Source organism: Myodes glareolus, chromosome 10 (assembly GCF_982192425.1).
Source record: "Myodes glareolus chromosome 10, mMyoGla1.1, whole genome shotgun sequence".
NCBI classification, from domain to species: Eukaryota; Metazoa; Chordata; class Mammalia; order Rodentia; family Cricetidae; genus Myodes; species Myodes glareolus.
Window position 1 is genome coordinate 45,434,723 of NC_142035.1, and position 27,230 is coordinate 45,461,952.

The 27,230-nt window shown below is 40.7% G+C and overlaps 1 protein-coding gene across 4 annotated transcripts in view; it reads right to left on the reverse strand.

Annotated features, from left to right (window-relative positions):
* Window positions 1–2,241: 2,241 nt before the first annotated feature.
* The window catches only part of Mcm8 (minichromosome maintenance 8 homologous recombination repair factor), a 31,881-nt gene continuing 6,892 nt past the window's right edge, over window positions 2,242–27,230 (reverse strand). For 3 of the 4 annotated variants that reach the window (XM_048455393.3, XM_085696764.2, XM_048455392.3), the window contains exons 7-19: window positions 25,645–25,843; window positions 24,596–24,681; window positions 22,272–22,423; window positions 21,763–21,958; window positions 19,638–19,668; window positions 18,789–18,929; window positions 16,479–16,620; window positions 12,214–12,409; window positions 9,400–9,619; window positions 8,631–8,840; window positions 7,254–7,330; window positions 3,411–3,600; window positions 2,242–2,857 (exon numbers count right to left, since the gene is read on the reverse strand). In XM_048455393.3, coding sequence (XP_048311350.2) covers window positions 2,765–2,857; window positions 3,411–3,600; window positions 7,254–7,330; window positions 8,631–8,840; window positions 9,400–9,619; window positions 12,214–12,409; window positions 16,479–16,620; window positions 18,789–18,929; window positions 19,638–19,668; window positions 21,763–21,958; window positions 22,272–22,423; window positions 24,596–24,681; window positions 25,645–25,843 — 1,933 coding nt within the window. In that variant the 3' untranslated portion in view covers window positions 2,242–2,764. The remainder of the gene's footprint in view (window positions 2,858–3,410; window positions 3,601–7,253; window positions 7,331–8,630; window positions 8,841–9,399; window positions 9,620–12,213; window positions 12,410–16,478; window positions 16,621–18,788; window positions 18,930–19,637; window positions 19,669–21,762; window positions 21,959–22,271; window positions 22,424–24,595; window positions 24,682–25,644; window positions 25,844–27,230) is intronic. The other variant, XM_048455394.3, reaches the window with a different exon arrangement.

The following is a 27,230-nucleotide window of genomic DNA, read 5'->3' on the forward strand; positions in this document are numbered from 1 at the left end:
TCCTGACTACAGACATAAAGAAACAAACCTAGAGAACTACAAGACAGGTGGCATATTTACCTGTTCAGATATGGGGGGAAAAAAACCCAGCAAGGGGACCAGACACCAGTGAAAATGAGTGGCAGGTGATCCAGCGCTCAGACGCCTCTGGTGCAGTCTCCTCAGAGTTCTGCAGCCAGCACAGCTCCAAGGCAGTTGTCTGAAATGGCCCAGTCTCACAGACTATTCTAGCCAGGACTTGACCATTATCCTAATTATCTCTGGGTCCCCAAAACATGCCAGCACCCCCAGACAACATGAAGCAGTTTAGAAAACCCAGTACCCACATACCGCAAGATGAGGTGAATGATTATTGATCATTTGGTGGGTTATGGATGTTTGTCATTGCTTAGGAGTATTGGTTACAAATTGTTACTGGTTACGGTCAGGGAGAAAGCTAAACAAAAATTTTATTAGATTCAAGGATCTATTTCTAAAAGGAAAAAGTGGGGATATAATATAAAAGTGATGGGATAAAATGGTAGATTGCTGAGTCTATTTTTGAACAACTACTTGTCTCAAATATTTTACACTGGTATAAAATTTATTTTGTTATGCTGTATATTGTTTCTTGTTTAAGGTATTGTGCCTATGCAGCTCATTATAAAATGTAAAGTTTTAGCTTTAAAAGCTATTTAAAATAATAAATAAGTATAGTTATTATTAAACTATTATTTAATAATAAATAATAGTTACTCATCTATAACAATCAAACTTATAGTCATGTTAGATATGTTTTCAAGACCACACAGAGATATATTTTAGATAGGATGATCTTCAAAAACTTTGAAGACCTACAGAATATGCATTTAAAATGTTATAACAAGGCTCTTCATGAACGCTCCTGACAGCACCAATCTACTTCAAAAAGAAAGAAAGAAAGAAAGAAAGAAAGAAAGAAAGAAAGAAAGAAAGAAGAAAGAGAAAAGAAAAAGATGGGCAAAAAATCTCCAAATGAACTTTGCTTTCTTTGTGGTAAAAGCTAACCATTTGGGCAAGAAACTGCCCTTGCCTCAGTTGCTGACCGTATACTGTCAAATTGGACACAAAGGAAAGCACCTGCCAAGACACGGTAGGATAGTCCTTCAAAACTCCTCCTTCACAGATATTCTAGCTCTGTAGGCTGAAGATGGATGCCCTAGCATTGCAGAGGGTCCTTGGGTGACTGTTCAGGCAGTCAACTGTTCCTGACGTTTCTATACTTTTAGAAGTTGTTTACTCTACAGTTCCTGTTTACTCATGTAACATTACGTCTAAGGTCTTTGATGGAGTTCAAGACTAGGTAGTTATAGTTTTACTTAGTTATGATAAAAGAGAAATTAGATACAGAGCTTTGGACTTTCAAGATAGAATTAATAATGGAGTATTTTCTCCAAATATGCCAAACACAAATGGACTGGACATTGTAAATGTAATTCTTACCTGATACTTATTGTTTATAGTTTTATTATGTTAGCGTTAAAACCTTTCCTTTTTAGACACAAAGTGTGAAATGTGAACTATTCCTTTACACTGTGTGAAGATATGTAACTGAGACTGGTTTAATAAAAAGTTGAACAGCCAATAGCTAGGCAGGATTTTCAGGGTAGAGAGAATGCTGAGAAGAAGGCAGAGTCTCAAGGAGATGCAGAACAAGCAGGATGGGTACTACAGAGATGAGTTAATAAAGCCACAAGGCAGGAAGTAAATGAATAGAAATAGGTTAAGTTATAAGAGCTAGTTAGAAACAAGACTAAGCTATCAGCTGAGCTTTCATCATTAATAAGAAGTCTCCTTGTCATTTATTTAGGAACTAGCTAGCAGGACAGAAAAATCCTCCTTCATTTTGTTTCTTCAATTTTTCATTCATCCGGTTTCCTGGAAGTTTAGTATATTTCCAGCCAGTGGCTCACAATGCCTGAGTGCTTATATGTGGAAGTGTTTGATGGTTACAGATACGAAGGTGTCTTGGCTAGAGGTCCAGTTTCACTTGAAGCTTCTCACAATCTATTGTCAATTTTGACTTTATGGGCTCTGCCTCCTTGAAGCAGACATCAGAAAACTCCCCAGTTAGTCCAGCTTTTCAAACCAATGTTTCTTGTTGTGCTTTTTCTTCTGAACTCGCAACAGAAAGAGGCCGGATGAAGATGCTCATTTCCTGCTGTAGGAATGGCATCTGTGAGGCACGAAGGTGGGCGTGCTTGAGACACCATGACAGCAAGCTAGTTTTACATTTCTTTTATCAGTCTTCATACAATTTTGTAAACAATTTTCTAGAAAGGACTTCTGCTTAAGTCAAAAGATTTCTACTATTTCCAAATGAAAAACCAAGTCAGACCACAAGGGTTAGAAACAAATGAAGAGTTTTTTTCACGTAAACATTTTATGAAATTCAAAGTTTAATATAAATAAAGTTTCACCAAAATACATACTCATTTGTTTATATATTACCTGGATGCCTGAGAGACACTTGATATATAAGACTATAAAACACTAATAAAAATATGACAAGAAAAAGTATAAATAATGTTCATGTTATTTAGATAAAATAATACAAACATTTTACTTTTAGCCTTCTGGATAAATTATGGATTACTAATATACAATCTCACCACTTCTCAGCTGACAATAACATTTTTTCATTATGAGTTATGTGTCATTTTTCAGACCTTTTATTTTCAGTTTATGTAATTAAGATGATTTTGAGCTATAATAAACCACAGGTGGCTCTGACTTGGTAAGTTTGTCACATAGTTTGAAGTTGGTAAATCTTTGGGCCTTTTTTTAAGAGGTAACCCTGGTCATTCAGTGATCCAATGAAGTTTTCAAAAACGGCAACCTAGAAGCAAACATCCAGAGTCAGCCCATTTAGGAACACACCAAATATGACTTTCACATCAGTCTCTAGACAGACACCCAACAAGTATCCCAGGCAAATAAAATAGTATGTGCTTTCTATAGTCGAAAAAGCAAAGAATACTTTGTCTTAACCAAAAACCCAACTTAGACTACCGTTGTGGGACAGTGGTCTGTATTCTGTCAATTATATTTTAAATAAACGCTGATTGGTCTGTAGCCAGGCAGGAAGTATAGGTAGGACAACCAGACAGGAAGCAGAGGCAGATCAATGAGAACAGGAGAATTCTGGGAAGAAGGAAGTCCTTTCCAAAGTCCTGGCCCAGCCACAGAAGAAGCAAGATGTGACTTCCCCGCCTAATAAGGTACCGAGCCACATGGCTAACACAGATAAGAATAATGGACTTATAAAAGTTATAAGCGTTAGTAAGAAGCCTGAGCTAATGGGCCAATCAGTTTTTAACTAATTAGTAGACCTCTAGTAATGAGGACCCTCTGAAATTATTACAAAAACGATCTGTTAAGTATTCAGGTACCTGAATGTTTAGTTCTTTGGCAATCTGACGAAGTTGATGAAATTGAAATATATTATTGTAAGTTCTTTCAGCAATGCTGTTGAGAGCAGAAATAAATCTTTTTGCTGTTGACCTGTTGCTCATTCCAGAGCCATGCTGGGATCGCTCAAAATCCAGGTTCCCAAATTCATCTGAGTAAGTTCCTAGCATGCTTAAAAGTGGAGAAAAAAGAATTATCTCACATGGCATGGCTACAGACATTTTTGGACTGGGCTTCCAAGTCATAACAGAAGTTTGGGAATGGCTGTGAGACTTAGCTAGTTACTTTGAATCTAATTTGATATACATTGACAGAAACATATTTTGAACACAATTACAGCTATAAAGAAAGCATTTCAGCCAGGAGTGGCAGTACATGCCTACAATCCCAGTGCTCAGGAGCTAAGGCACAGAACTTCCTTGAGTTTAAAGTCATCCTGAAATACATAACAAGTACCAGGTCAGGTAGGGCTAAGAAAACCAATTTGCAAACATGAAATGCAAAAGCATAGAGTTGAAAAACAATATTACAAATAACAAAACATTCTTTCTGATTAATAAAACTAAAATTTCTGACCATAGCATTTTTGGCTTTCCCAGGTAAACATGTGCTATTAAATTCCACAGCAGCTGCAAAGAAAAGATGTTTCAAACTACTCTAGAGGGGCTGGAGAAATGGTTAAGATCACAGGCTGCTCTTGCAGAGGACCCAAGTTTCGGAGCAGCTACACGGCAGCTCACAAGCACCTGAAATTCCATGAGATTCCATTCTCACTTCTGGCCTCAGAAGGCACTGTGTATATGGTGCCAAGATGTGTGCCGGCAAAACACCCACACCTGCTGTGGAGCAATCTTTGCACACTGTACATATGTATTGCTCCCACTGGTTAATAAAAGAGCATGGCCAGTAGCTAGACAGGTAGAGGTTAGGAGGGACTTGCAGACAACAAAAGAGCACAAAAAAGAAAGAAAAGTCTTAGGAGTTGCAAGGAGACATAGAGAGAAACAAGGTGAAACTGTCGTGTTGAAGAAAGGTGCCATCACATGGCAGGGTGTAGATAAGAAATTCAGGTTAAGTTATAACAAGCATGAGCTGTCAGTCAAACATCTATTACATTTATTATAATTAACAGGAAGTTTCTGTGACTATTTGGGAACTGGCTGGAAAGCCTGCCTCCACATACCTATAAAAAAAATTCTTAAAAATAAATTCTCTAGGAATAAGCTTAAGCTCATGCTGACTTGCAGTAATGACAGGCACTAGCCCCACTTCTCTTCTGTTTTATTTTTACAGTATCACCAAAAATGGGAAATACATCTGACAGTGAGTTTTGGATGGAGTCTGTAAATACTCATTACAGACAGAATTAACCACGATGTAATCCAGCTCTACTGCTGAGTCCATCTGTACAATGGGACACATAAAACTCATTGCCAGTTTAACAAGTGAAGGTTTTTACCCAGGAATTATCAAATATGTATTGATCACCTGTTAGGAAGTGGGCTCAGGGTGGTAAACAAATCTAATCACTGTTCCTTCTTAAGGAGTCCTTAGGAATGACCTTCAGAGGTCATGGTCTGTTCCTCGAGTAGAGAAAAAAAAACTGTACATACAGAAATGTGCATCATTCAGGAAGACAGGAGCACATGACAGAACAGGGCACGTTAACGACCTTCAGGCTTAACCCACCTGAATCATGTAACAAACTAACGCTCCTCTATTGTTGGAAATGCTCTGAGTACTGACACGGCAATTCTACTTAGTATCACAAGCATCCTCCTAGTGACCTTGTGCTTTGAGAATTATCCTTACTCCATTTTACAGATGAGGACAGTTGTGGCAGAAAGACAAATGACTTTCCAAATGTTAACATTCCTAAAGAGTGACACCTGGAATTTTGATCCATGCTCCCTTGCTTCCATTTGAAAAAAAGATACATAAAACATTTGACATACTCCCCTGAATTGGAAAAGCTCACAGCAACCTAGTCTCAGTAGGCAGTTCTACTCCTAGAATATTTCCAATTGTGTAAGAATACTCATATAAGCTGTTTATTAAATAAAAACATTTACTTTTCAAAAAATGTCCAAGTATGTATTATGCTAACTCAGATAAACTATGTCATGGTTCATATTTTTCTTGTTCAGGTTTCTGCTTCCCAGTTAAAAGTATAATTTCACAGAATAACATGTTAATGGTGGTCTCAATGACGCAGAAGAGATAGTAACTAAAAAGGGCAAATTTTTTAAAGAGTACTTTAATTGATGAATTAATGAAGTATGTTTAATAACAAATGCTAGCCATGACTGTGGGCCCTGGAAAGACACTGGTAAACACACTAAGGTCCTTTCTCTCATACACTAAAAAGCATGTTAGTTTAACAGATCTGAACTTGATGTGTTAGCCAGTCTCAATCTCTGATAATGCTAGGCAATCCTAAGCACTGATCAAACTATTCTCTCCCCTTGTTACTGACACGGTGAATTAAAGAGAAGGCTGTGCTTCCACAGACTGGTTATAAAAGCAGGGAACAAGCAGTTACTGCTCAAGCTCTAGTGGACAGCAGGATGCCCGTCTACGTAAGTCTGCTTATGTACCTGTGGGAAGAAGGCACAGGTAAGGCCAGAGCCGCCATGAGCACAGCAAAGCAAGGTGAAGCCTCCCTCCTGGGAAAGGGGGGAGAGCAGTCATCAACGCCACACTCCTGAACAACCACAAGGACAGCACAAGAGCCAGACCCCAAAACATCGTCGTGACGTCTAATCTGTGCAGTAGTACTTTCTCATCGGGCCGCCAGCTCACAAATAGCAACTCAGAAACTTCCTATTAATTATGAAGGCTTGGCCATTAGCTTAGGCTTGTCCCACTAGCTCTTATAACTTAAACTGATGTGTTTTATTAATCTGTGTTCTCTATGGCTCAGTTACCTCTACTTTGTACCATATGTCCTATCGCTTCAGTGTCTCCCTGGCATCTCTCTGGTGCAATCTGCCTGCTTACACTCCTCCTCCTCTTCCTCTCTCTCCCTAGAAATCCTGTCTATACCCCTCCCCGCCGCCTAGCTATTGGCTGTTCACAACAGATCTGATCTCAGTTTATGGCATGAGTCAGAGGAAGGGGATCTATGCAGCCTTTAATATCATCAGATCTAGAGGACAGCAGTGCCTGCCAGCATGCACTACATTAGCACTGACAGAACACTACTGTTATTATGAGTATGCATGCCACAGCACAGGAGTGGAAGTCAACTTTGTGGAGTTAGATCTCTCCTTCCGCATTTATGTTGTTTCCAGGAATCAAATCATCCAATTTGTATGCCAAGAACTTTTACTGCACTGAACCACCTTGCAGTCCCTTTGGTATAACTTGCCATAGCAGCCTCAAGTTGGACTGTAAAACCCTTGCTCTTCAATTATACAGAATTGTGGTTCAGGGTCAGAGAGGAACTGGCGAAGCACCCTAACATGAAGCAAGTTCAGTATCTATACAATTTACCTTTGAAGAAATAGAAATTACCTATCAAGAACATCCAAAAGGAAGAAAGGAAAGAAGAAAGGACAGAAAGAGGAGATAGGGAGGAAGAAGAGAGGGAAGGAGGGAGTGAGGATGGGGGGATAAAGTTGAGAAAGAAAAAGAGAAAGGTAAAAAATACAAAATTTAAGGGGCCAGCAAGATGACTGAGTAGGTAAAGGCATTTGATGGGTCTGACAGCATTGGTTCAATCCACGTGGATGAAGAACAAAAACTGACTTCAGTTGTTCTCTGATGACCACACATGTATATACACTGCCCCCAGACAAATGTAAAATTAGTGTTAATCTTACCTATGTTTCATAATTTCAATTATATCTTCAGCATCTTCTTTAGTTGCTTCCTCTCTCAATTCTAACCTTGCTCGTGCCTATGAAAGAAAACAACTATTTTAAAATAAATGATAAATACTGTAACCATTGATTGTGCCGGTGTGTTGTACCTAAGCTTCATTATTCACTGTATTTCACTGTATGGGGAGGGCTGGGGGTGAATATGCTTAAAATAAGTTGTATGCATGTGTACAGTTCTCAAAGAATAAAAATTAGAAAAGTAACCAGATAGTGGTAGCACACGCCTTTAATCCCAGCACTCGGAAGGCAGAGGCAGGCGAATCTCAGTGAGTTTGAGGTCAGCCTGGTCTACAGAACAAGTTTCAGAACAGGCACCAAAGATACACAAAGAAACCCTGCCTCAAAAAACAAAAGCAAAAAATTAGAAAAATGTACAAATAGCTTAAATATAACCAAAATTTACTTTTACCTACTCATATTTTTTTCTGAGTGTTCATTTTATGAGTTTTGGTTATGAAAATGTGTTTTTTGTTCTTGCCTTTTATTTTCAGGAAATCACAGTTTATTTAAACTCAAATAACAGAGGTGTCAATCATATTTTAGAATCACAAGAACCTTACCATTCACTGCAGCTAATTTTAACTGCAACAGTACTCAGAGCACCATGCAATGTGACAAACAGTGCTCTTAGAAAGGCTGCCTACACCTACCGATCTGTCACACAATCAAATCAAGTAGTCAAGACACTCGACATATTCCATGTTCCCATATGCTCAACACTTGGAAGCCCAGGATTCTAGGTAATCTAACCATTTTTCAGACACTCCAGCAATCTACAGTGTCATTAAAAAAATTGACATTGCTTGGCATAACTGGTGCCTAGAAAGAAATCTATAGCTTTAATATGCTACAAAAGTAACTAAATCTTCTTTTAAAAAAACTTTTATTCATCCTTTTATGTTTTTAAAAATTTTTTAATGTCTCCTAGACAGATCTAGTCAATAGTGAAAAAAACTGATCAAAAGAGAAATCATAGTATCACAGACACATACATACATACTCTCTCTCTCTCTCTCACACACACACACACACACACACACACACACACCCTCTCTTATAGTACTGGAGACTGAACCTAGGACTTACACACACTGAGGAAGCACTCAAGACCACTGAACTATGTGTCATCTCTTTGTTGATTTTTTAGACATATCTCATACTAGGTAACCTAGTCTGGCCTTGGACTCACTCTGTAATCTGGGCATGCCTTCAATTTGCAATCCTCCTGCCTCAGCATCCTAAGTAACTGAACTTACAGGCTGAGCTCCTTCCCTCTTCCTCGAGCCACAAAAAGCATGACTGCAGGGAAATGCAAACCTCTGTCAGACGGATCAGAGACTCCAGCTGCCGGGTGGTGATGGGTGAGCTGCTCATGCGCTGGCTCTGCTTGCGGAGCTCCAGATAGAAGTCCTGAAGAGCCTGGGCAGCTTCTACGGAGAGCCTTGGGTGGACATACTGCCGTGCATAACCAACGTACTTCCTCAGCAGCTGATGTGGAATTGGATCTGTTTTCTCTCCAGGAGCCACCTAGAGTAGAATTTAAAAATAAAAAAACAAAACAAAACAAACAAACAAAAAATAAAAACAAAAAAGTTACCTTGTTTAGGTAAATTAAGAAGTTCCAAAACTTCTCCAAATAAACCAAACACTATGGTTACAGCTTCCAATCCCAGCCTTGGATCAGTGGTTCTCAACCTTCCTAATGCTGCGACCCTTTAATTCCTCAGATTGTTGTGACCTCCAACCATAAAATTATTTCATTGCTACTTCATAACTTATTCTGTTCTTATAAATCGTAATGTAAGTTTGTGATATGCACAATATCTGATATGCAACCCCTCAAAAAAGAGTTGTACCCAGTTTGAGAACCACTGCTTCAAATTCCAAAGTACCAGGTAAATATCTAGGGATGAGGAGGAAGGTGGATTTTATTCTGGGGGGGAGGGGTAGATGCTGAGGATTAAATCTAGAGCTCTGTACATGCTAAGCACATAATAAACCACTATGACATACTCCCAGCCCCCATAACACATAGAATTTGCACATTTAAGCACAATGAAACTAAATGATTAAGAAATAGGAATACCTTTAATCTTTCTGATAATGGTTTCTCAGAAACTACTTCAAGTACCGAAGTGTTTGGATCCTGACTGAGCGTCCGAGCTACCGTGGCACCGCTAATGGTTTTCTGCTTCCCAGCTCTGATTGCGATCACATGCTCAGAAAGTAAGTGGTCATGCTGCTCATTTGGCGTATCTAACAAGATAAAGACCAAATCGAATCTGGACAGTAGGGCACTCCCCATCCTAGGAAGTAGGGAACAAAGAAGCAGAAAAGCCTAAGAAAGTGTTGACTTGTTTACTAGTTCCGCGCAGAACTCCTAAGGAACAGTCAAGCTTTAGGTTAAAAAAATAAGCTTTCCGCAGAGCTGCGTGTTCCCACTCCTCACATAGCTGGACAGCTGTGGATGTGGTCTCTCCTCATACCGCAGAGTCACTGAGACCTACGTGCTCATGGACACAGAGCCTATCTATCAGTGCTTTCATAGCTCTTTTTGACTTTTTTTCCTTTCACATGCATGGGGGGGGGGGGGTTTGCCTGCATGTATGTCTATGAGCCAGAGGTGTGCCTGGTGCCTGAGCAAGTCAGAAAAGGATGTTGGATGCCTTGGACCTAAAATCAAGGATGGTTGTGAGCTGCTACGTGGGTGCTAGGAACCAAGCCCAGGTCCTCTGCAAGAGCAGCAAGTGCTCTTTAACTGCTGAGACATATTTCCAGCCATGTTTTGATGGCTTATCTCATCTAAACACTGTCTCTCCAGTACTCGTGTTCAGTTAAACACAGCAGAGTAAAGATGCTACACTCTTTTAGGCATCACACTGAGCCCACTGACCAGGAGCTTTCCTATTTATAACAAGAAAAACCAATCTAGGTAGTTTTAAAAAGTTTGCTGAAACCACCAAAGAATGTTTGTGCTAAAAACAGAACCAAGTCTGTGTAGGGTTTGCTCACCAGGATTATACAGACTTTATAAAACAGAATATCATTATTTTACTAAGGGAAATCCATTAACAGAAGATTGACTTTGTTGGAAGCAATGAAAAAACACTGCAAATTTCCAAATGCAATTGCAATTGTGTTCTATTTTTTACTTAAAAAAATTTCTCTTTAGATGTATTTGTGTGTGTGTGTGTACCATGAAGCACACCATGAAGCACACACATTCCATGGTACCATGGAATTCACAGGAGTTGGTTCTGGAATAAACCTTTACCTTGATCTTGCTAACCTGACAATTTCTATTTTAGATGTATAAATTTCTTAGATCTATTATTATAATTATTTATTTATTTTTGGTTTTTCAAACAGGGTTTCCATATATAACCCTGGCTGTTCTAGAATTCACTTTATAGACAACACTGGCCCCTCAGAAATCCACCTGCCTCTGCCACCAGAGTGCTGGGATTAAAGGTGTGCTCAACCACCACCTGGCAAAATTTCTAATTTATGCATGCATGTATGTATATATGTATGTTTTTTTTTGACAGAGAGTATCACAAGCACCACCTGGCAAAATTTCTAACCTATCTTAAATTTATTTATTTATGTTTTTTGGACACAGGGTCTCACTATGCAGCCCAGGATGGCCTCGAACTCACAGAAGATTCACCTGTCTCTGCCTCCCAAGTGCTGGGATTAAGGGCGTGTGCCACCACACCCAGCTCAAGATGTATAAATTATTTAACATTAGCTGTGGACAGCATCACATGCCTGTAGCTTCTATAGACGAGAAGATAGTGGAAGACAGAAGAAGACAGCAAGGGTCACTTAAACCTATGGATTTAGGACTAGCAATGAGTAACACAGTGAGATTCCCCATTTCAAAAACAAGAGGGAATGGGAGAGGTTGAAGAGATGGCTCAGTACCCACAGCACTCACAACCAGCTGTAACTCCAGTTCCAGGGGAGTCCAACACCCTCTTCTGACATGCAGGGAAAATACCAATATACATAAAATAAAAACAAATAAATCTTTAAGAAAAAGTAAATTTCCAAAAGAGAAAGAAATAAGCTGCTCTAGTAAGGCACTAGTTTTCCCTGAGATATTGTCCTCTCACTTTTATGTCACTTAAGTCTGTTTTTCTTTTATACACATTGCATTCACCCCGTACAAAATACAAAATAAATTAGAAGTGGAAGCACAAGCCAGGAGGTGGTGGTGCACCCCTTTAATCCCAGCATTCGGGAGATAGAGGCAGGTAGATCTCTGTGAGTTGAAGGCCAGCCTGAGCTAGAGAAAGTTCCAGGTCAAGTACACACAGACAAACCCTGTCTCAAACAAACAAAAAACAAGACCAAAAAAGAGGAAGAACAAAGTGAACTTTGTTCTTGAAAGAGTGAGGGCACAGCCCTTAAGTACACAACATAGCCTTCTTACTAAGCAGACAAGGATCCTTTATCAGGGTATGCAAAGCCACTAGCTTCTCACTGCTGCTTCCCACTATTCAGTCTTACTGAGGTTTAAACAATTTCTGATTTTTGATGGTGTTAACACTGCAATGCACATTCCACACACATGTCTATGGAGTTGCTAACTATGATCAGGATTTCCTAAGCATAGAGTACTTAGAATAAACAGAATTACAGAATCATACAAGGTAGTTTTCAACATACGGAGGACATGAGGATTCTTTCCCACTCCTTTAACATAGATAAGTGCATCTAAAACCTTGGCCTGTCTGGTAGGCTATCTGTGGCACCTTACTGTTTTTTTTTTTTTCAGGACTTTAGCACATTTCTGGACATTTGCTGGAGACCTGTAACTTCTGTGAGCTATCCACTGATATGTTCAGCTATCTTTTCCTTAGTGATCACAGCACACACATTTGAAGAGACTTACTTTAAATTCTCAGAAACTGTTTTGGCTTTATTGTAGTGTCCTCCAACTGGATTTGCAGCAGCAATAATGGAAGTCCTTGCAGGGAGGCTGCAAACCACACCAGCTTTAGCAAGGCTAATGCTCTGCTGTTCCATGGCTTCTAACAAGGCTTGATGTTGGTTCCCCATTTTATCAAATTCGTCTATTCCACAAATGCCTACAAGCACAGTAGGAAAATAGACAAAAACATCTTTCTCTGGTCAGGCTTCAAATCTGTTAAGGCAGAGGTTACTGCACAATGATTATTTCCATTTATTTCTAGAACTTAAAATATCAGGAGTTAATGAGAACTGCCATTTATTTTATAGCACATGATACATCTATCTTATTACTAAAGCTTGTGCATTATTCACCATTCTCTGTGGGTAACACACTATGAGGTGGCTCCATATATGAAGATATGCAAGTCTTAAAATGCATCAAGACCTAATCAGTCAGGTAAGACACAGACATCGAAGAAATGTACTTCTCAAACCTCTTAGGATATGCAGGATTATGTGCCTGCTTTCTGGAGCACAGTCTAGCTTAACTAGGGGAATTAAAAGGGCTGAAGGAAAACGTACTCCTTGAGCTGAGTCTTTGGGGGACTGTAGGCAACATGATTCAGGTTGAACATAGCTCCAGTCAGAAGGCGCAAACATGGCTCAGGAAAGGGAGGCATTGATTGATGGCACTTGCAGGGACTCTAACACATAGTACCACCACTGCAGGTTTTTTGAGTACCAGGGATGTCATGCCTGAAGTACAAGTTACTGGGATCATTAGCACATCTGGTAGTGTGCTTTCTCCCACTTGTGCACACCAGTTAGGGGATTCTCTGGAGGGCTTTCCCATGGTTAGACTCATTAATACTCTGTGGCCACCTAATCCTTGCCAGCTAAGCACATATGAGAAATAACTGCTTTTTAGCTTGTTCACGTTTAAAGACCTATACATCTAGTTTGTGGTGCTGGGACTTGAACCTAAGGCACATTAGAATCAGAGCTCTCGCACATCCTTCAATTCCAGTGCCACTTCTGGGTTCCTACTTCACGGAACCAACTTCCCTTTGTGTAGCATTTCCTTTCTCGTCATCTCTACAGATGCCCACGTCTAGTTATTCAGAACTTTGCTCTTTTCTTCCATACTCATTGACACTATTGTAAGCCTTTCCTCTACATCCTCTCATTTGGCAGGGTCAGTTTCCTATATTGATTATCAATTTTTATTTTTATGTTTTTGGTTTTTTCAAGACAAGGTTTCTCTGTGTAATAGTCCTAGCTGTTCTGCAACTTGCTTTGTAGACCAGGCTGGCCTTGAACTCATAGAGATCTGCCTGCCTCTGCCTCTTGAGTGCTGGAATTACAAGCATGTGTCACCACCATCCAGTAATTTCTTATTCTAGTATCTTTATCTCATTTTATTTCATATCTTTGTCTCATTTTATTTCATTAAATTCGTGTTCTCATTAAGTTTCCTGGGAAATTTTCATTGGTATTTGGATTTCAGTTTTGTGCTACCTTGCTTGTTTATCCTGTTCATGTTTACTGGCTGTTCTGCTCAAGCCTGTTTATACTGTCGTTCCTACCAGTACTTTTCCTTCTCTAATTGTGATCCACCCTTTCCCCTTGTCTGTTAGTTTACAGACTAGGTTGTTGACTACATTTTAGTAACCTGCAAGTGACCCAGGAAAGGGAAACAAGAGTGACTGGACTCTGCGCCACCTCTCCTCCTCTGCTGAGAGGGCTCACCCACCCATGAGGAAGGCACGAGGCTGCTCCACAGAGCTCTAGGACATGACCCTCCCTCCGGGGTCGGCTGTGTGCACATCACGCTTCCTGTGCTGCCCGCTGTCCTGTCCATGCCTCTGACAATGATGTTACTGGGAATTCTTAGTTGTTTGCACATTTCCTCCCAAGCGGGGATGAGGTGGGAACAAAATCAAGCAACTCCCTCTGTTGGCTCCTACTTCACAAAGTATAAAGCGAGGCAGCCAACTTTTTCTGAAAGGGTCCATAAGTAAGTATCTTAGGTTCAGGAGGCCATAGTTTACATACACTTATGGTTGGTTTTGTTTGTTTGATTGATTTTTCTGTACAATTCTTTAGCACTATATTTTAAAAAGTTATAGCTTTTACAGGCCCAACACAGGGATCCACGTATGGACTGAAGTCTGCTGTGCCCTCGTGTCAGTTGGTTTTAAAGGTCTCATTAGATAGCCTGGGTGATCTATAAAGCCTCAGAATCATGGTTCCCTCCTCAGTTTCCTGAAGGCTGGGATCACAAGCACATTCTCATCCCTGGATTTTTTTTATTATTTTATGTGTATGAGTATGTTGCCTGTATGTATATTAAGTGTACCACAAGTGTGCTTGGTACCCAAGGAGCTAAGAGGGTGTCAAATCCCCTGGAACTGGAGTTACAGATAGTTATAAGGCTGGGAAATGAGCCCAGGTCCTCCTCTGAAAGAACAAGTGTTCTTAATTGCTGAGCCATCTCTCCAGTCCTGGCCCATGGCGAAAACCAAGAACTAGAACCACCCTCAACTCTTCTGCTTGTTTGAGTACGAACGTTAAGTCACAAAATTTAATATGTAAACCTCTTCTGGTCATTTCATCAGATGCTGAAGGAAAATACTCTCTTTCTTTTCTTTTTTTTTCTTTTCTTTTGAGTTTTTCAAGACAAGGTTTCTCTGTGTGGTTTTGAAGCCTGTCTGGGAACTTGCCCTATAGACCACGTTGGCCTCAAACTCAGAGAGATCTGCCTGCCTATACCTCCTGAGTGCTGAGATTAAAGGTGCACATTACCACCATCTAACTAGAAAAGACTATTTTTTAAAAGCTTTATATTTTCTTTTTACCTCACAGCCCTTGTAAAGATTTTACAGAACCCTGTTTGTTGCTAGAACTCAGTCCTACTGGTATTTGTAAAATTCCTTTCTACGTATCTAACTGTGCTAGATAGCCTCACAGTGTTTAGTTAATCTAAATATATGCAAAACATGGAACTAACATTTCACATCTTACACTTCATTAGTGGTTGTACACCTAACCCTCTAATCACCCTGCCTTCTAAGAAGTAGCCTGAGTCTGCCAGCTAACTACCCTTACGTGCACTATTTCCTCCCACTGAGACCTCAGGGAAAGCACTGCGACTTCTGACAACACCAGACGACACCTGCTTCAGCAGATAATTGCTGATTATTAGTTGGACACCAGTGGCATGCTCCACACATGGAGAACAGCACCAGAAATACAAAATCGCCCTCCCCTTGTGAATTTATCTGGCCAGAAAGAGGCAGACAATTGAAAATGTGGTGATAACCGCTCTGGAAAGAAAAGGTAGGCATGTCAATGAGGACAGATTCTGCCACAGAAGAAGGCCAAGATGGAGATCAGCACAGTGAAACTACTTAAGTAGCAGCTCTAAGTTCATGGGGCAGTTCTTCTAGAGCACAAGATGGTATCCATCTTCTTTCCTGTTTCAAGGTAATTAGAACAATTTTGAGCTAAGTAACAGTAAGGCTCTCGCTGGGTACTCACTGTACACACACTAAGCAATGGGAACAAAGTAGTCTACAGGCTAAGTTCAATCCACTCCATAAGGAACTTACCACAGAACTCCAAAAGAAATGATCACAGATGTGACAGGGATATTAGGTGGGAGGTGTAGAAACCACCCACGCTTTATCTGATTATTTAATTTCAACATATATTGCTGTAAGATTCTGAAAACAAATCAGTTTCAATTGTGTAACAGAAATAAATATGATAGTACTGTATGTTCAATTATTTGACATTGTCAATCTACTGGTTGGGACAGTGCTATTTAAATGGCTCTCATACTAAAGTAAATTCATCAAAATGAAGAACGTATGCCAGAGGTGGTGCATGTGCCTCTAATTTCAGCATTTAGGTGGCAGAGGCTGGAGGTAATCCGATTTACACAGCAAGCCCAGTGTTCTAAGAAGTAAAGTTTTTGTTTTGTTTTGGAGGTTTTTGGTTGGTTGGTTGGTTGGTTTTTGTGTTTTTTTTTTTTCTCTTTCTTTAGCATTTTTTTGAGACAGGGTTTCTCTGTGTAACAGTCTTGGCTATCCTGGAACTCACTTTGCAGACCAGACTGGTCACAAGCTCATAGAGATCCGCCTACCTCTGCCTCCTGATTGCTGGGGTTAAAGGCGTGCATCACCATTGTTCATCTGAAGGAAGTTTTTAAGCCCAGAACTATTAATCCCTTTTGTTTCTCACCTTGGTCACCAAGTACCAGAGCACCAGCTTCCAAAGCAAAATCTCCAGAGGAACTGTCTTTTGAAAGAGTTACCGTCAGCCCAGAGCTGGTGGTGGTATTTCCACAGACATACACACCACGGGGTGCCACATTGCATGCTGCCTATTAAAAACAAAAGTTTTAAAAGAATCATTCAGAGGGATGGAAAAATGGCTCATCTTTGTTGCCATGTAGCATGAGAACCAAAGTCCAGATCCCCAGCGCCCTTGTAAAAGCTAGACAAAGCAGTGTAACGTTCCTAATCCCAGAGCTTCAGGAGTGGAAACAGCAGTTCCTAGGGACTTGCTGGCCAGACATTCTACTCAAAATAACAAGCTCCAAAGTTCAGTGAGAGACCCCATCTCAAAGAGCAGCATGCAGAGTGATAGAAGACACCTGGCTGCCTCCACACAGTAACACACAGGCAGGCACGCACGCACACACACAGTTAAAAAAGAATCACTGACCACAGGCAGCGGTTCAAACCCTGGTAGTGCGCACATGCTAAGTAAGGGCTTTATCCCTGAATTTTTTTTGATGGATATTTCTTATATTTTTGGTTGTGAGCCTACCCTTTAATGGCTGTGCCATTTCTCCAGCCCTGATGGATATTTCTGTGTGTGCACCACAAACACACTGGTGCCCATAGAAGCCAGAAGAGGGTACTGGTTTCCTGGAGATGGAATTACAGGTGATTCTGAGTCACCTGACAAGGCTGTTGGAAACCAAACTTGGGTCCTCTGGAATAGGAGCAAATGTTCTCAACTGCTGAGCCACTTGTTTCTCCCCAAGACAGGGTCCTCTTCAGAGTCACTAGTGGTAAGAGGATGGCCCTGGAGCGCTGCTTTTACAAGGGTACACCACCACAGCTGTCCTTTGTACGACAAGTATTCTATCAACTGAGCTACACTCGCAGGCCTCTTTGTTAGTCTTTTTTGAGAAGTCTCACCATGATCTGAGAGTGGGGTGGTTTACTAAGTGGTCAGAAGAAAGTAGGAATATAAATGCTAAGTGCTTCCCAGTAGTGCTGGTCTAAAACATGGCCTCTAATATTATAGCTTTTTAAAATTGTTTTTATTGTTTTGGGGGGGGGTGTGTGTTGGTGTTTTACATGAATGTATTAAGTGTACTACATGTGTGCAGTGCCTGGGGGGCCAGAAGATGATGTCATATCCACTGGAACTGGAAACACAGATAGCTGTGATCTGCTATGTGGGTACTGGGAACCAAATCCAGGTCCTCTAGAAGAGTACCAATTGCTTTTAATCACCTAACCAGCTCTTCAGCCTCTGCTTTCACTTTTACTATAACTAGGTAACCCTTGCCTCAATATCAGGCTGTTGCAAAGGTTGAGAACAGATTAAAGTATGTTCTTCTGGCCAGAGACCCAAACAAGGATGCAATGTTTTAAAGGAATGAAAAAGACAGGTTTACTATTGAACCACAGGGAATAAAGATGACAATGTGAAGGGTGGTGGGATGAAAATGCAATGGCAAGATCAAAGTAATCCTGTCTGCATACCAGGATCACCTTGGGGCACTACATGCGGACAAGTACTAGCTTCAGGCTGCCTATATCCTCAAAGAGTTTCAAAGACAACTGTGATATACAACCAGCGCTCAACTGCTAGACAAAGATTCATCAGCATAGGAGTGACTGCAAGGAGGGGGTTTGTGGACATCCTTAAGAAGGGCACTCTGGGAAAACCACGAGCTTCCAACAAAATACCTTCTAGAGCCATCACGAACCCAAGAGGAACACACCATCAGGCTCCGGCTGACAGAGACAAAATCTTCTTTGGTGGCTAACAACTGACTGGTCAGAAAAGCTGTTTTGCTTTAGATTCAGAGAAACAGTGGCAATGTACACAGATATAGATCCCTTACCTTTACCAGAATATTCTGAAGCCCTGGCAAGATGCCTATATACTTGTCAGGATAGAACACATGACCCAGCTGTATTTCCTTCTCTATTGTTCATTGCTGTAGTCACATCACAATAGATCAGCAAAGCATTACTAGGTGCGATAATGGTCTAAGGAAAACAGCATTTCATCATAGTTAATATTGCCAGAGACCAGGATGCCTATGTGGTCTGTGTGGCAGGAGACCAGCCTGATGTGAAGATAAAGCCACACACACAACACACATCACTAATACGAACTCCAGCTCCTCCATACCCTAGAGAAACTAGATCCTCTGCAACCCAAAATGCCATTTGTTGAGAAATGTCACCTGTCAATTATTCATACATTATATAAGCAGAAGGTAAAATACTAAATAATTGATACCTGCAGCATCTGACTCTTTCCCAAGCCTGGATCCCCAACAATCAGGATGTGTGGGTCTCCTCGAATAGGAATCCTGTTTTTGTCATCTGCGTACTTCTGGCTACCGCCAAAGAGTGCTAACGTCAAACCTGCTTTAACAAGCTCGTGTGGAAGGAGGGAACAAAAAAGAAAAACATCAAGATGACTAGCAAGAGGCATTCCTGCATGGTTACAGTACGACTTGTCTGTCTGGAGACTGTTTTCTCTTCACAGTGCTGATGGAGGGCAAGGCTTGGTGCCTAATTAGTCAGATCTCTAACCCTGAGCTATACTACCAGCTAGGATACTTTGAATTGTGACTGAACTTTATTTTTTTACAATGAAGTCAAGAAGCAAAGCCAGGCATGTCAACAATCCCAGCGCTAGAGATACCGACACAGGAGGGTTCTAAGTTCAAGGCTATGTGGGGCAACACAGCAAAAACCTGTCTCTAAAGTAAAAACATCTAGAAATAAACTTCTATAACACAATGATTAAAAACGAAGACTGAAAGTATATACATCAGTGGTATCTTAGACACTGCTAAGAACAACTTTGTATGGCAACAATCCATTCCCAAGTAAGAGGCATTCCCTATGGTGCTGACTTTAACCTGGTGTCTAATTACTTTGTCCACGTGTCACAGGGGTGCATTCCCAGTAGCTGCTGACAGCTCCCGAAGGCTATTATTTGCCTCCAACGTAATCAACTTATAGAGAATGGTGACTCAAATTAAAATATTAGTAACTGGTAAGAGAATCTAATTACTTTTTAGTATTAATATTGACACCTTGATGTACTTTTTGAATGAAGGTGAAGTAATATACTTACTTCATGACCAAATATGACAGGACAAAGTGAGCTGAAAAATAGAAGACAATTTATAAATTCTAACTTAAATTTCATAGGTCCATTAGAAGGTCTACTTTACAATTTGCTTAATTTTCTTTACTTAGTATCCAGAAAGGGAATAAATTTTACATCTCCTTAATCCCACAAATTTTATTATTACAGTAAATTTTATTTAATCTATAAAGAGAAAATGCTTTAAAACCCATGCCTCTCTGAGGGAGTACTTGAAAAACATCTTAACACAGCTGATCTTACAGAATTAACACTTAAAATGAACTATTATTGGGTTTTCCACATTCCAGGTTTCTTGTTTTATTTGAACATCTTTGATCTGTATAGTTAAGTCACTGAAAAGAGGACACTAATGACTAAGCTCAGTACAAATATTAGTATTTGAAGATAGTATAGAGTTTCATTTCTTTTCAGTTCAATTCAGAAGGGTCGGATTAAAATGTGAATATAAGAAAATAGATCTACAAGGGCTGGAGAGTGATTCAACCTACAGAGTTCTTGCTACAAAAGTATAAAAATTTCAGACTTCCAGAACCATGTAAAAAAAAAAAAGTATAAGCCAGATAGTGGGGCACATGCCTTTAATCCCAGCACTCTGGAGGCAGAGGCAGGCACATCTTGAGTTTAAGGTCAGCATGGTCTACAGAGTGAGTTCCAGCACAGTCAGGGCTACACAGAGAAGCCCTGGAACAAAAACAACAACAACCGTAACAACTGCCACTCTCAAAAAAAAAAAAAAAACCACAGGTATAGTGTGAAGCTGTAATCCTAGCACTGGGGAGGTAGAGATAGACGGATCCCTGGTGCTCACTGCCCAGCTCAGCCAACCTCTAAGTTCCAGATTCACTGAGAGACTGGTTCAAAACATAAGATGCTTAGCAATAAACACAAGGAACATACCTGATGTCAACATAATGCGCGTGCACACATGCACTGAGTATTTGCATGTGTCCATTTTGTAAGTAAGGAACAAATAAAAATGGACAGGGTAGTAGCCAGGAGTAAAGTGTGAATCTTCCTTCTGTTTTAATAAACAGAACCTGGTGTCCCTTGAAACTAATATTTACCATGTCCCAATCTAACTGCCACCAGCTTCCTACCAAGCACCTGTGCCTGTGACTTTTCTCCAGCCAGAGAAGCATCGTCAGTATACACAGGAGCAGAACAGAAGTGCTGGGCTGTTGCTCACATCTAGGTCCCCAGGAGGCACCCGTATTAGGGCGCCATAGCCCAGCTGCCGTGCCTTCTCTGTGCTACCCTGCCTTCCTGCTACTTCTGAGCTCTTCTCCCAAATGAATGACATTTAACCAAACTGCTGCTTCAAAGGCACTAATCTGCTAGGTTAATAAAGTGAAAGACAATTCTTTAAAAAACTTCAGTTTGGATGATGAAATCACAAACACGAAGACGGAAAAACAGGCAAACTGGTGAGCAGTGCCGAGGACAGGCCACTGAGGCTGCTGCACTTACAGCCGGCAGGAGGGACAGCTGCCTGAGCCTCCACGTGTCTGCTCCTGGGCACCTGCCGGCCCAGACACTCCTCTGTAGCTTACACGCGCTGGCCCTATCACAGAACTAGCTTTCCCAGAGTTGGCCAGGGTGGCTATGTGGTAGGAAACTCTACATGTTTAAGGACAAGAACTTAAGTAACACAAAACTTTCCTTAGTTGGCAAACTGACATACGAAAAACAGAAAGAAAAGACTCAATTCTGGAGCGCGAAACCTTGATCAATTTTTCACAGAATGCACTCCGAGCCTTCTTCCTTCTTGATTTTCCTCATTTCTTCAAAATTACCCCCAAATTGTCAGAATGCCAAAAGCATACCATATTAAGTAAGACAAGTATATTACAAACTAATAACTACATGGCAAACTTCTATGTGAGACAGTCGTCATTTAAGCTAGGCATCATTTTTCCTAAAAATGCATTAAGTATAAACACCCCTTGCCATGAAATAACAAATAGCGGGCTACATGTATGTGCTCTACGGACTCAACTTTGTTGCACATTTTGACTAGCTTTTCTGACAAGTCACCAAGAACATACTGACATGCACATCTGTGGCAAAGCCTCGGGTCACTAAGACATACTTAACAATGAGCTTCAGCAGGTTCTCTTCAGCCTGAATCTCTTGGATGGCATACAGGTCTTTAAGTGAGAACTCCATCAGTGTCCCATGCTGACACCCGTCCTCTGCAGTCTGTGCTTTCTGTCCTTTGCTGTTGCTAACAGAATTTGCCTCAATGTACAAAAGGAACATGCACTTATCATTCTTATTCCGAGAACCTGTAAATTCAAAACATTAAATGTACTGTTTTAATTTTCCATAAAGGACTTGACTGAGTGTTCAACAAGATTTATGGCTGAGGAACTTTATTTACTCATTCACTTGAGGCTTTTAGAGCCAAGGCCTCAAGAGGAATCTCAAACTGTGACAATCCTTCCACCTCAGCTTCCTGAGGACTAGAGCACTTCATCTTACATAGAAAAAAAAGGGAATTTCTAAATTATCTGAGATGCAGAAGTATCTTACACAGATTTAAAAAAAAAGCAAATATATCACTGTTGAGAGACAGTCATGAAGAATGTTACAACATACCTTCTTCGGTATTTGAGACTTTGACAATTCCAGTAATCGTCACTGTATCTCCTGGGACACAACTATCTACAAGATCATGAGCAAGTTCGCATTCGATTGTTCGAGGGATCCGCCCTGCTTCTCTCTGTGCATCAGACATCAGCTCCTGTATTCTAAGGCATTCAACAGTTTCCAGTTAGAATACATCTTCCCTTTAGCTGTTTCTTCAATACAGTGACTACTCAGGATCTGTACACTGCTGCTCTAGATGAAGGCAAACTGGTTTTTTTTTTTTAAATATTTTTTATGGTTTATTTAGCTTTATTTTATGTGCATTGATGTGAAGGTGTCAGATCCCCCGGAACTGGGTTTTCAGACAGTTGTGAGCTGCCATGTGGGTGCTGGGAATTGAACCCGGGTCCTCTGGAAGAGCAGTCAGTGCTCTTAACCGCTGAGCCATCTCTCCAGCCCCGGCAAACTGGTTTTTAAGGAGTTCAATGGTATTTCAAAAATCACTTTTAACAGTTCCCAATTGAGGAAGGCAGAATGAACATATGTATTCATTTCACCTAGCATCCCTAAGAATCCAACAAATAAGATTCACCAAAGAAGTGAGAGCAAGTTTGGAGCAGCGAATGTGGCGGTAACAAATGAGGTATTAGTGAAACTTCTGAAAAGAGCAAATAGTGAAACAGTGATGGATGAAGCACAATGCAGCCCAGAATGCACAGACACAACTCATAAGGGGATAGAGAAGTGGCAACCCAGGTTCTCAGAAGAGCCCCAAGATGTTCTCAAAGTTGGGGACAGGCAGCAACAGACAGTACAAAAATAAGTTTTTAGAATTTCTTTGGAAGGAGTGGGCAATCGAGTAGGGAAAGAACGAGAATTTACCACCAGGAGCAGGAGCACTATCCAATAGGAATGGGCAAATTCCTTCTAAGAGGGGAGCTAAGATGTCCATGAGGCTATCTCAACTCCAGAATAAAACCTCCTCAGTTCGACATTTTAGAAGCTCAAACCAATTCAAGAACACTAAGAACTGTCTTACTTGGGAAGAAGACCCGAGAAGGAAGAACTCCAATCCACAGAGAGCAGAAAAGAAGAACCTACCTCTCCAAACAATGTCTCACCTCATCTCTGAAATGGCAGAGGTTCAAGGAAGAGAAAATAAAAAACAGAAGTCTAAGAGTATGTCCAAAAAACAAAATAAAAAGTGTTTTGAGATGGGAACAGAGGGAAATCAGAAAATTAAAATCACCAGGGTAAGTCAGGGTGGTGCACATCTGTAACTCCAGTGCTCAAGAGGCTAAGAGAATTGTGGGTACAGGTTACACATGGGCTACAAAGTTAGTCTCGATACAATGACAACAACACACATAAAAAGCAAAGGTTTCTAGAAATGGTACAACAACGCCAACTTAATTTGGAAAGCAAGCGAGAAAAGAAAGGCGGGCAGACACGAGGCAATGGGTGACGTAAGGGACGCACATGACTGAGGTCCAAAGAGAAGATAACTCAGGGACAAAAGGTTTCAAGGGCATGAAGATAACTAAATACTCCTTCGCCATTCATAAGAACAGAAAGAGATGACAAAGGGGGAGTTCAGCACCCTAAAGGGAATGAGAGTTCGACAGCATCAGACGTCTCACTAACAGCAGGGAAGACAAAAACTAAGTAGACTCGAGGAGCTGTCATGGACATAAAATCAAAACAGCTGGAATGACTAGATGAAAACTACGTAAATGAGGAGACTGGAGAGAGGGCTCAATGATTCAGAGCACTTACTGCTCTACTAAAGGACCCATGTTCAGTTCCCAACACTCATGAACTGCCTGTAACTACAGCTCGGGGTCAATCTTCTGGCCTCTACAGGCACTAACACACTCATGGCTTACATTCATGTAGACATACTACACATAAATAAAAATAAACCTTCTTTGCAAAACAAAAGACAATGCCTTATTTGCAAAACAAATAAAGTAAAATAAGCCAATAGTAAATGAAATAAAATGCTGAACAGAAAATGAGAAGCTATCATAAAATAGCCCACTTTTAAATGATTATCTAAAACTTCAATATTATCACAGTCCATCATAGAATATGAAATGAGTCACGGCATTTAAGTACAAAATGAACCACTTCTCAGTAGCAATGGGATGAAATAGTTGTATCCTTTCTAGAATCCAGTACCAATCAATGTCAAAGAGATAATTAGCATTTTAAAACACAGACTAATCAAATAAGCACTGTTTGTAGATCAGATGCCACGATATATATATAATAAAACCATAGACTTCCTAGGCAGAACAAGAACTCTTTTACTTTATGTTCTGAGTGCTTACTTGATCAACTGCCAGTCCACTGTAACGGTGAGAGGAGAGCTGCGCAGAGGAGCAAACGACTTCCCTCGACACGCAGGCACAGGACACTGCAACACGAGATTTACACGGACTCTGGTAAGCCATAATCACATCGTACAGTAACTAGGTTACAATCTTACCCACTTCTTGTTATAATCTTCAGATGTCATTCTTGGCCCTTTTCTAGTTGACCTTTCTCACCGCTTGTACTTCCTTTGCTGTCAGTAGCCAAAGTTCCCACCGCATCTCCCTATCGTATACTTGTTCCTTTCTCTAAGCCCAGGAACTCTCCTCTCCCAGTCTTAGGCTCCTTGCCTGCCGCTTCTCCTTCAGTCTACATGCTTTGACCCAATCTTCTTCTTCTGGAAAGTCTTTATCAGGAACCTTTGTTTTAACCCTCAGGTCTCCCCTAGCCCCCTTTGCAGTGTGTGGTATATTCACTTGACAAGTGATTCTCACCGTATATGCAGGATGTGTTCAAGTTTTCCTAAGTCACTTGTTGGGTGTCTGAAGCTCCAGGTGCATTTATAAACTTTAGGCACTGTAACAGTGTAGCTCCCTGATGGAGCGGGAGTCAGTTTCCCCTCCTGGAATCTGGCAGTCTGACAGAAGTCATGGTGCATGATTTCCAAGGCTGGCATATGGAAGGCAGCATTCTGCCTACCAATTGCTCTCTTTCCACGGCAGCTGTCAGCAGCCAAGAGCAGACTACAAGCTCTGAACTGCCATCATGTGTGTGAAAAGCCAAAAGCTGCCCATAAAGAAGGTGCCCAGTCAGGACACCTCTACTAGCTCCAGCCATCATGGGCTGGAACACCATAGAGACACAGGCAGAATTACCCAGGTGGAAGTTCTTTTAGCCTTCTAAACCAAGAAGTCATTGAGAAATAATAGTCTTGTGGTTTTGAGCTCTAAGTATAAGGCCATTTGCTCTGCAACAGCTCTATCAAAGACACTGGGAAAGGTTTTCTGTAAACAGATGTGCCTTCTGAAAGAAGATGGAAGGTAAAGTTGGTTAAGGAACATATCACCTTTGTAGGAAGATTGTACTTCCCATCGGGAAGAGGGAAGCTCTGGATCTCTCCACATGCAGCACAACGAAAAGCCATCTTGGTGCAGAGAGGCTTGATGTTACCGACACGAACCACAGTCCCTCTTACAGAGATGTACTTCCCATAGCAATTTGCTCGGACACTCTTGAGGTGTGTTAAGGGCTCATAGTTGTACACTCTAAAAATAAAGCCAAGAATGTGCCTATCTATAAACTTATAATGAACAGAAGAGCTGTATTTTCACAAGTTCCTTTGGGAGCAGTCATAGAATTTATCCCAGAAATTTCACATCTGCTAAATTTTATTAAAAATACAAAGATGCTAAATCTTATATGTTGCCATCTAGGGAAAAACTGGGAGAGAGAGTATTAATGAAGAAAAAGGAAGTCATTGTGGAGTGTACGCCTTTAATACCAGAACCCAGGAGTTAGAGACAGGCAGATCTCTGAGTTTGAGGCCAGCCTGGTCTACAAAGTGATTTCCAGGACAGCCAGGGCTAACAAAGAAACCCTATTTTGAAAAACAAAACCAACAAAACAAAACAAACAAAAAAACAAAGAAGAAAGGAAAAATAATTTCAAGAGGAAAATTCTACGGATAAAGTGACTCTAGAGTTTCTAACGTTTTTCATGTTTTTCCATTTGTCTCTCTCTGTTTTATACTTAGTTTTGTTGTTGTTTTGAGACATTTTGTACACCGTCAAGGAGTATCACTCTGGTTGGTTTAATAAAGAGCTGAATGGTCAATAGCTAGGCAGGATTTCCAGGCACAGAGGATGCTAAGAAGAAGGTGAAGATGCCAGGAGACACGGAAGAAATAGGAAAACAGAATGGACAGTATGTAGATGAGGTAAACAAGTCTCGGGGTGGCCCACAGATTAATAAAAATGGGTTAATTTAAGTTATAAGAGCTAGCAAGAAACAAGTTCTAAGCTATCAGACAGGCTTTCATAATTTAATAAGAAATCTCTATGAGGTTATTTGGGAACAGGCTGGAGGGACAGAGAAAGACTCCCAACAGAGTTGAACTCAGATATCTGCCTGTCTCTGCTTCTCAGGTGCCAGGATTAAAGGTGTGCACCACCACACCTGGCCTAATTTCTCGGGTGCCAGGATTAAAGGTGTGCACCACCACGCCCGGCCTAACTTTTCGGGTGCCGGGATTAAAGATATGCACCACCACACCTGGCCTAACTTCTCGGGTGCCAGGATTTAAGGTGTGCACCACCACACCTGGCCTAACTTCTTTTTAAAGAGCTGCTACAAAATATCTCCTATAAATTTTTGGAAGAGAAAAATAAAACCCTGAAATTTAAGGAATTAAAAACTGGAAATGATGAACTAGAGAATATTTACTCCCCTGTGTCTAATATAAATCTAAGAATTTAGCTAAGTACACTCCACAAACTATCATATTTATATAGTAGTCTTAACAGGTTCAAAAACAACCTTCACAAAAGTTTTCAGGTCAAGAAATTAGCTTACTTGGGCTGGAGAGATGGCTCAGAGGTTAAGAGCACTGGTCCTCTCTTTCAGAGGACCTAAGTTCAATTCCCAGCACCCACA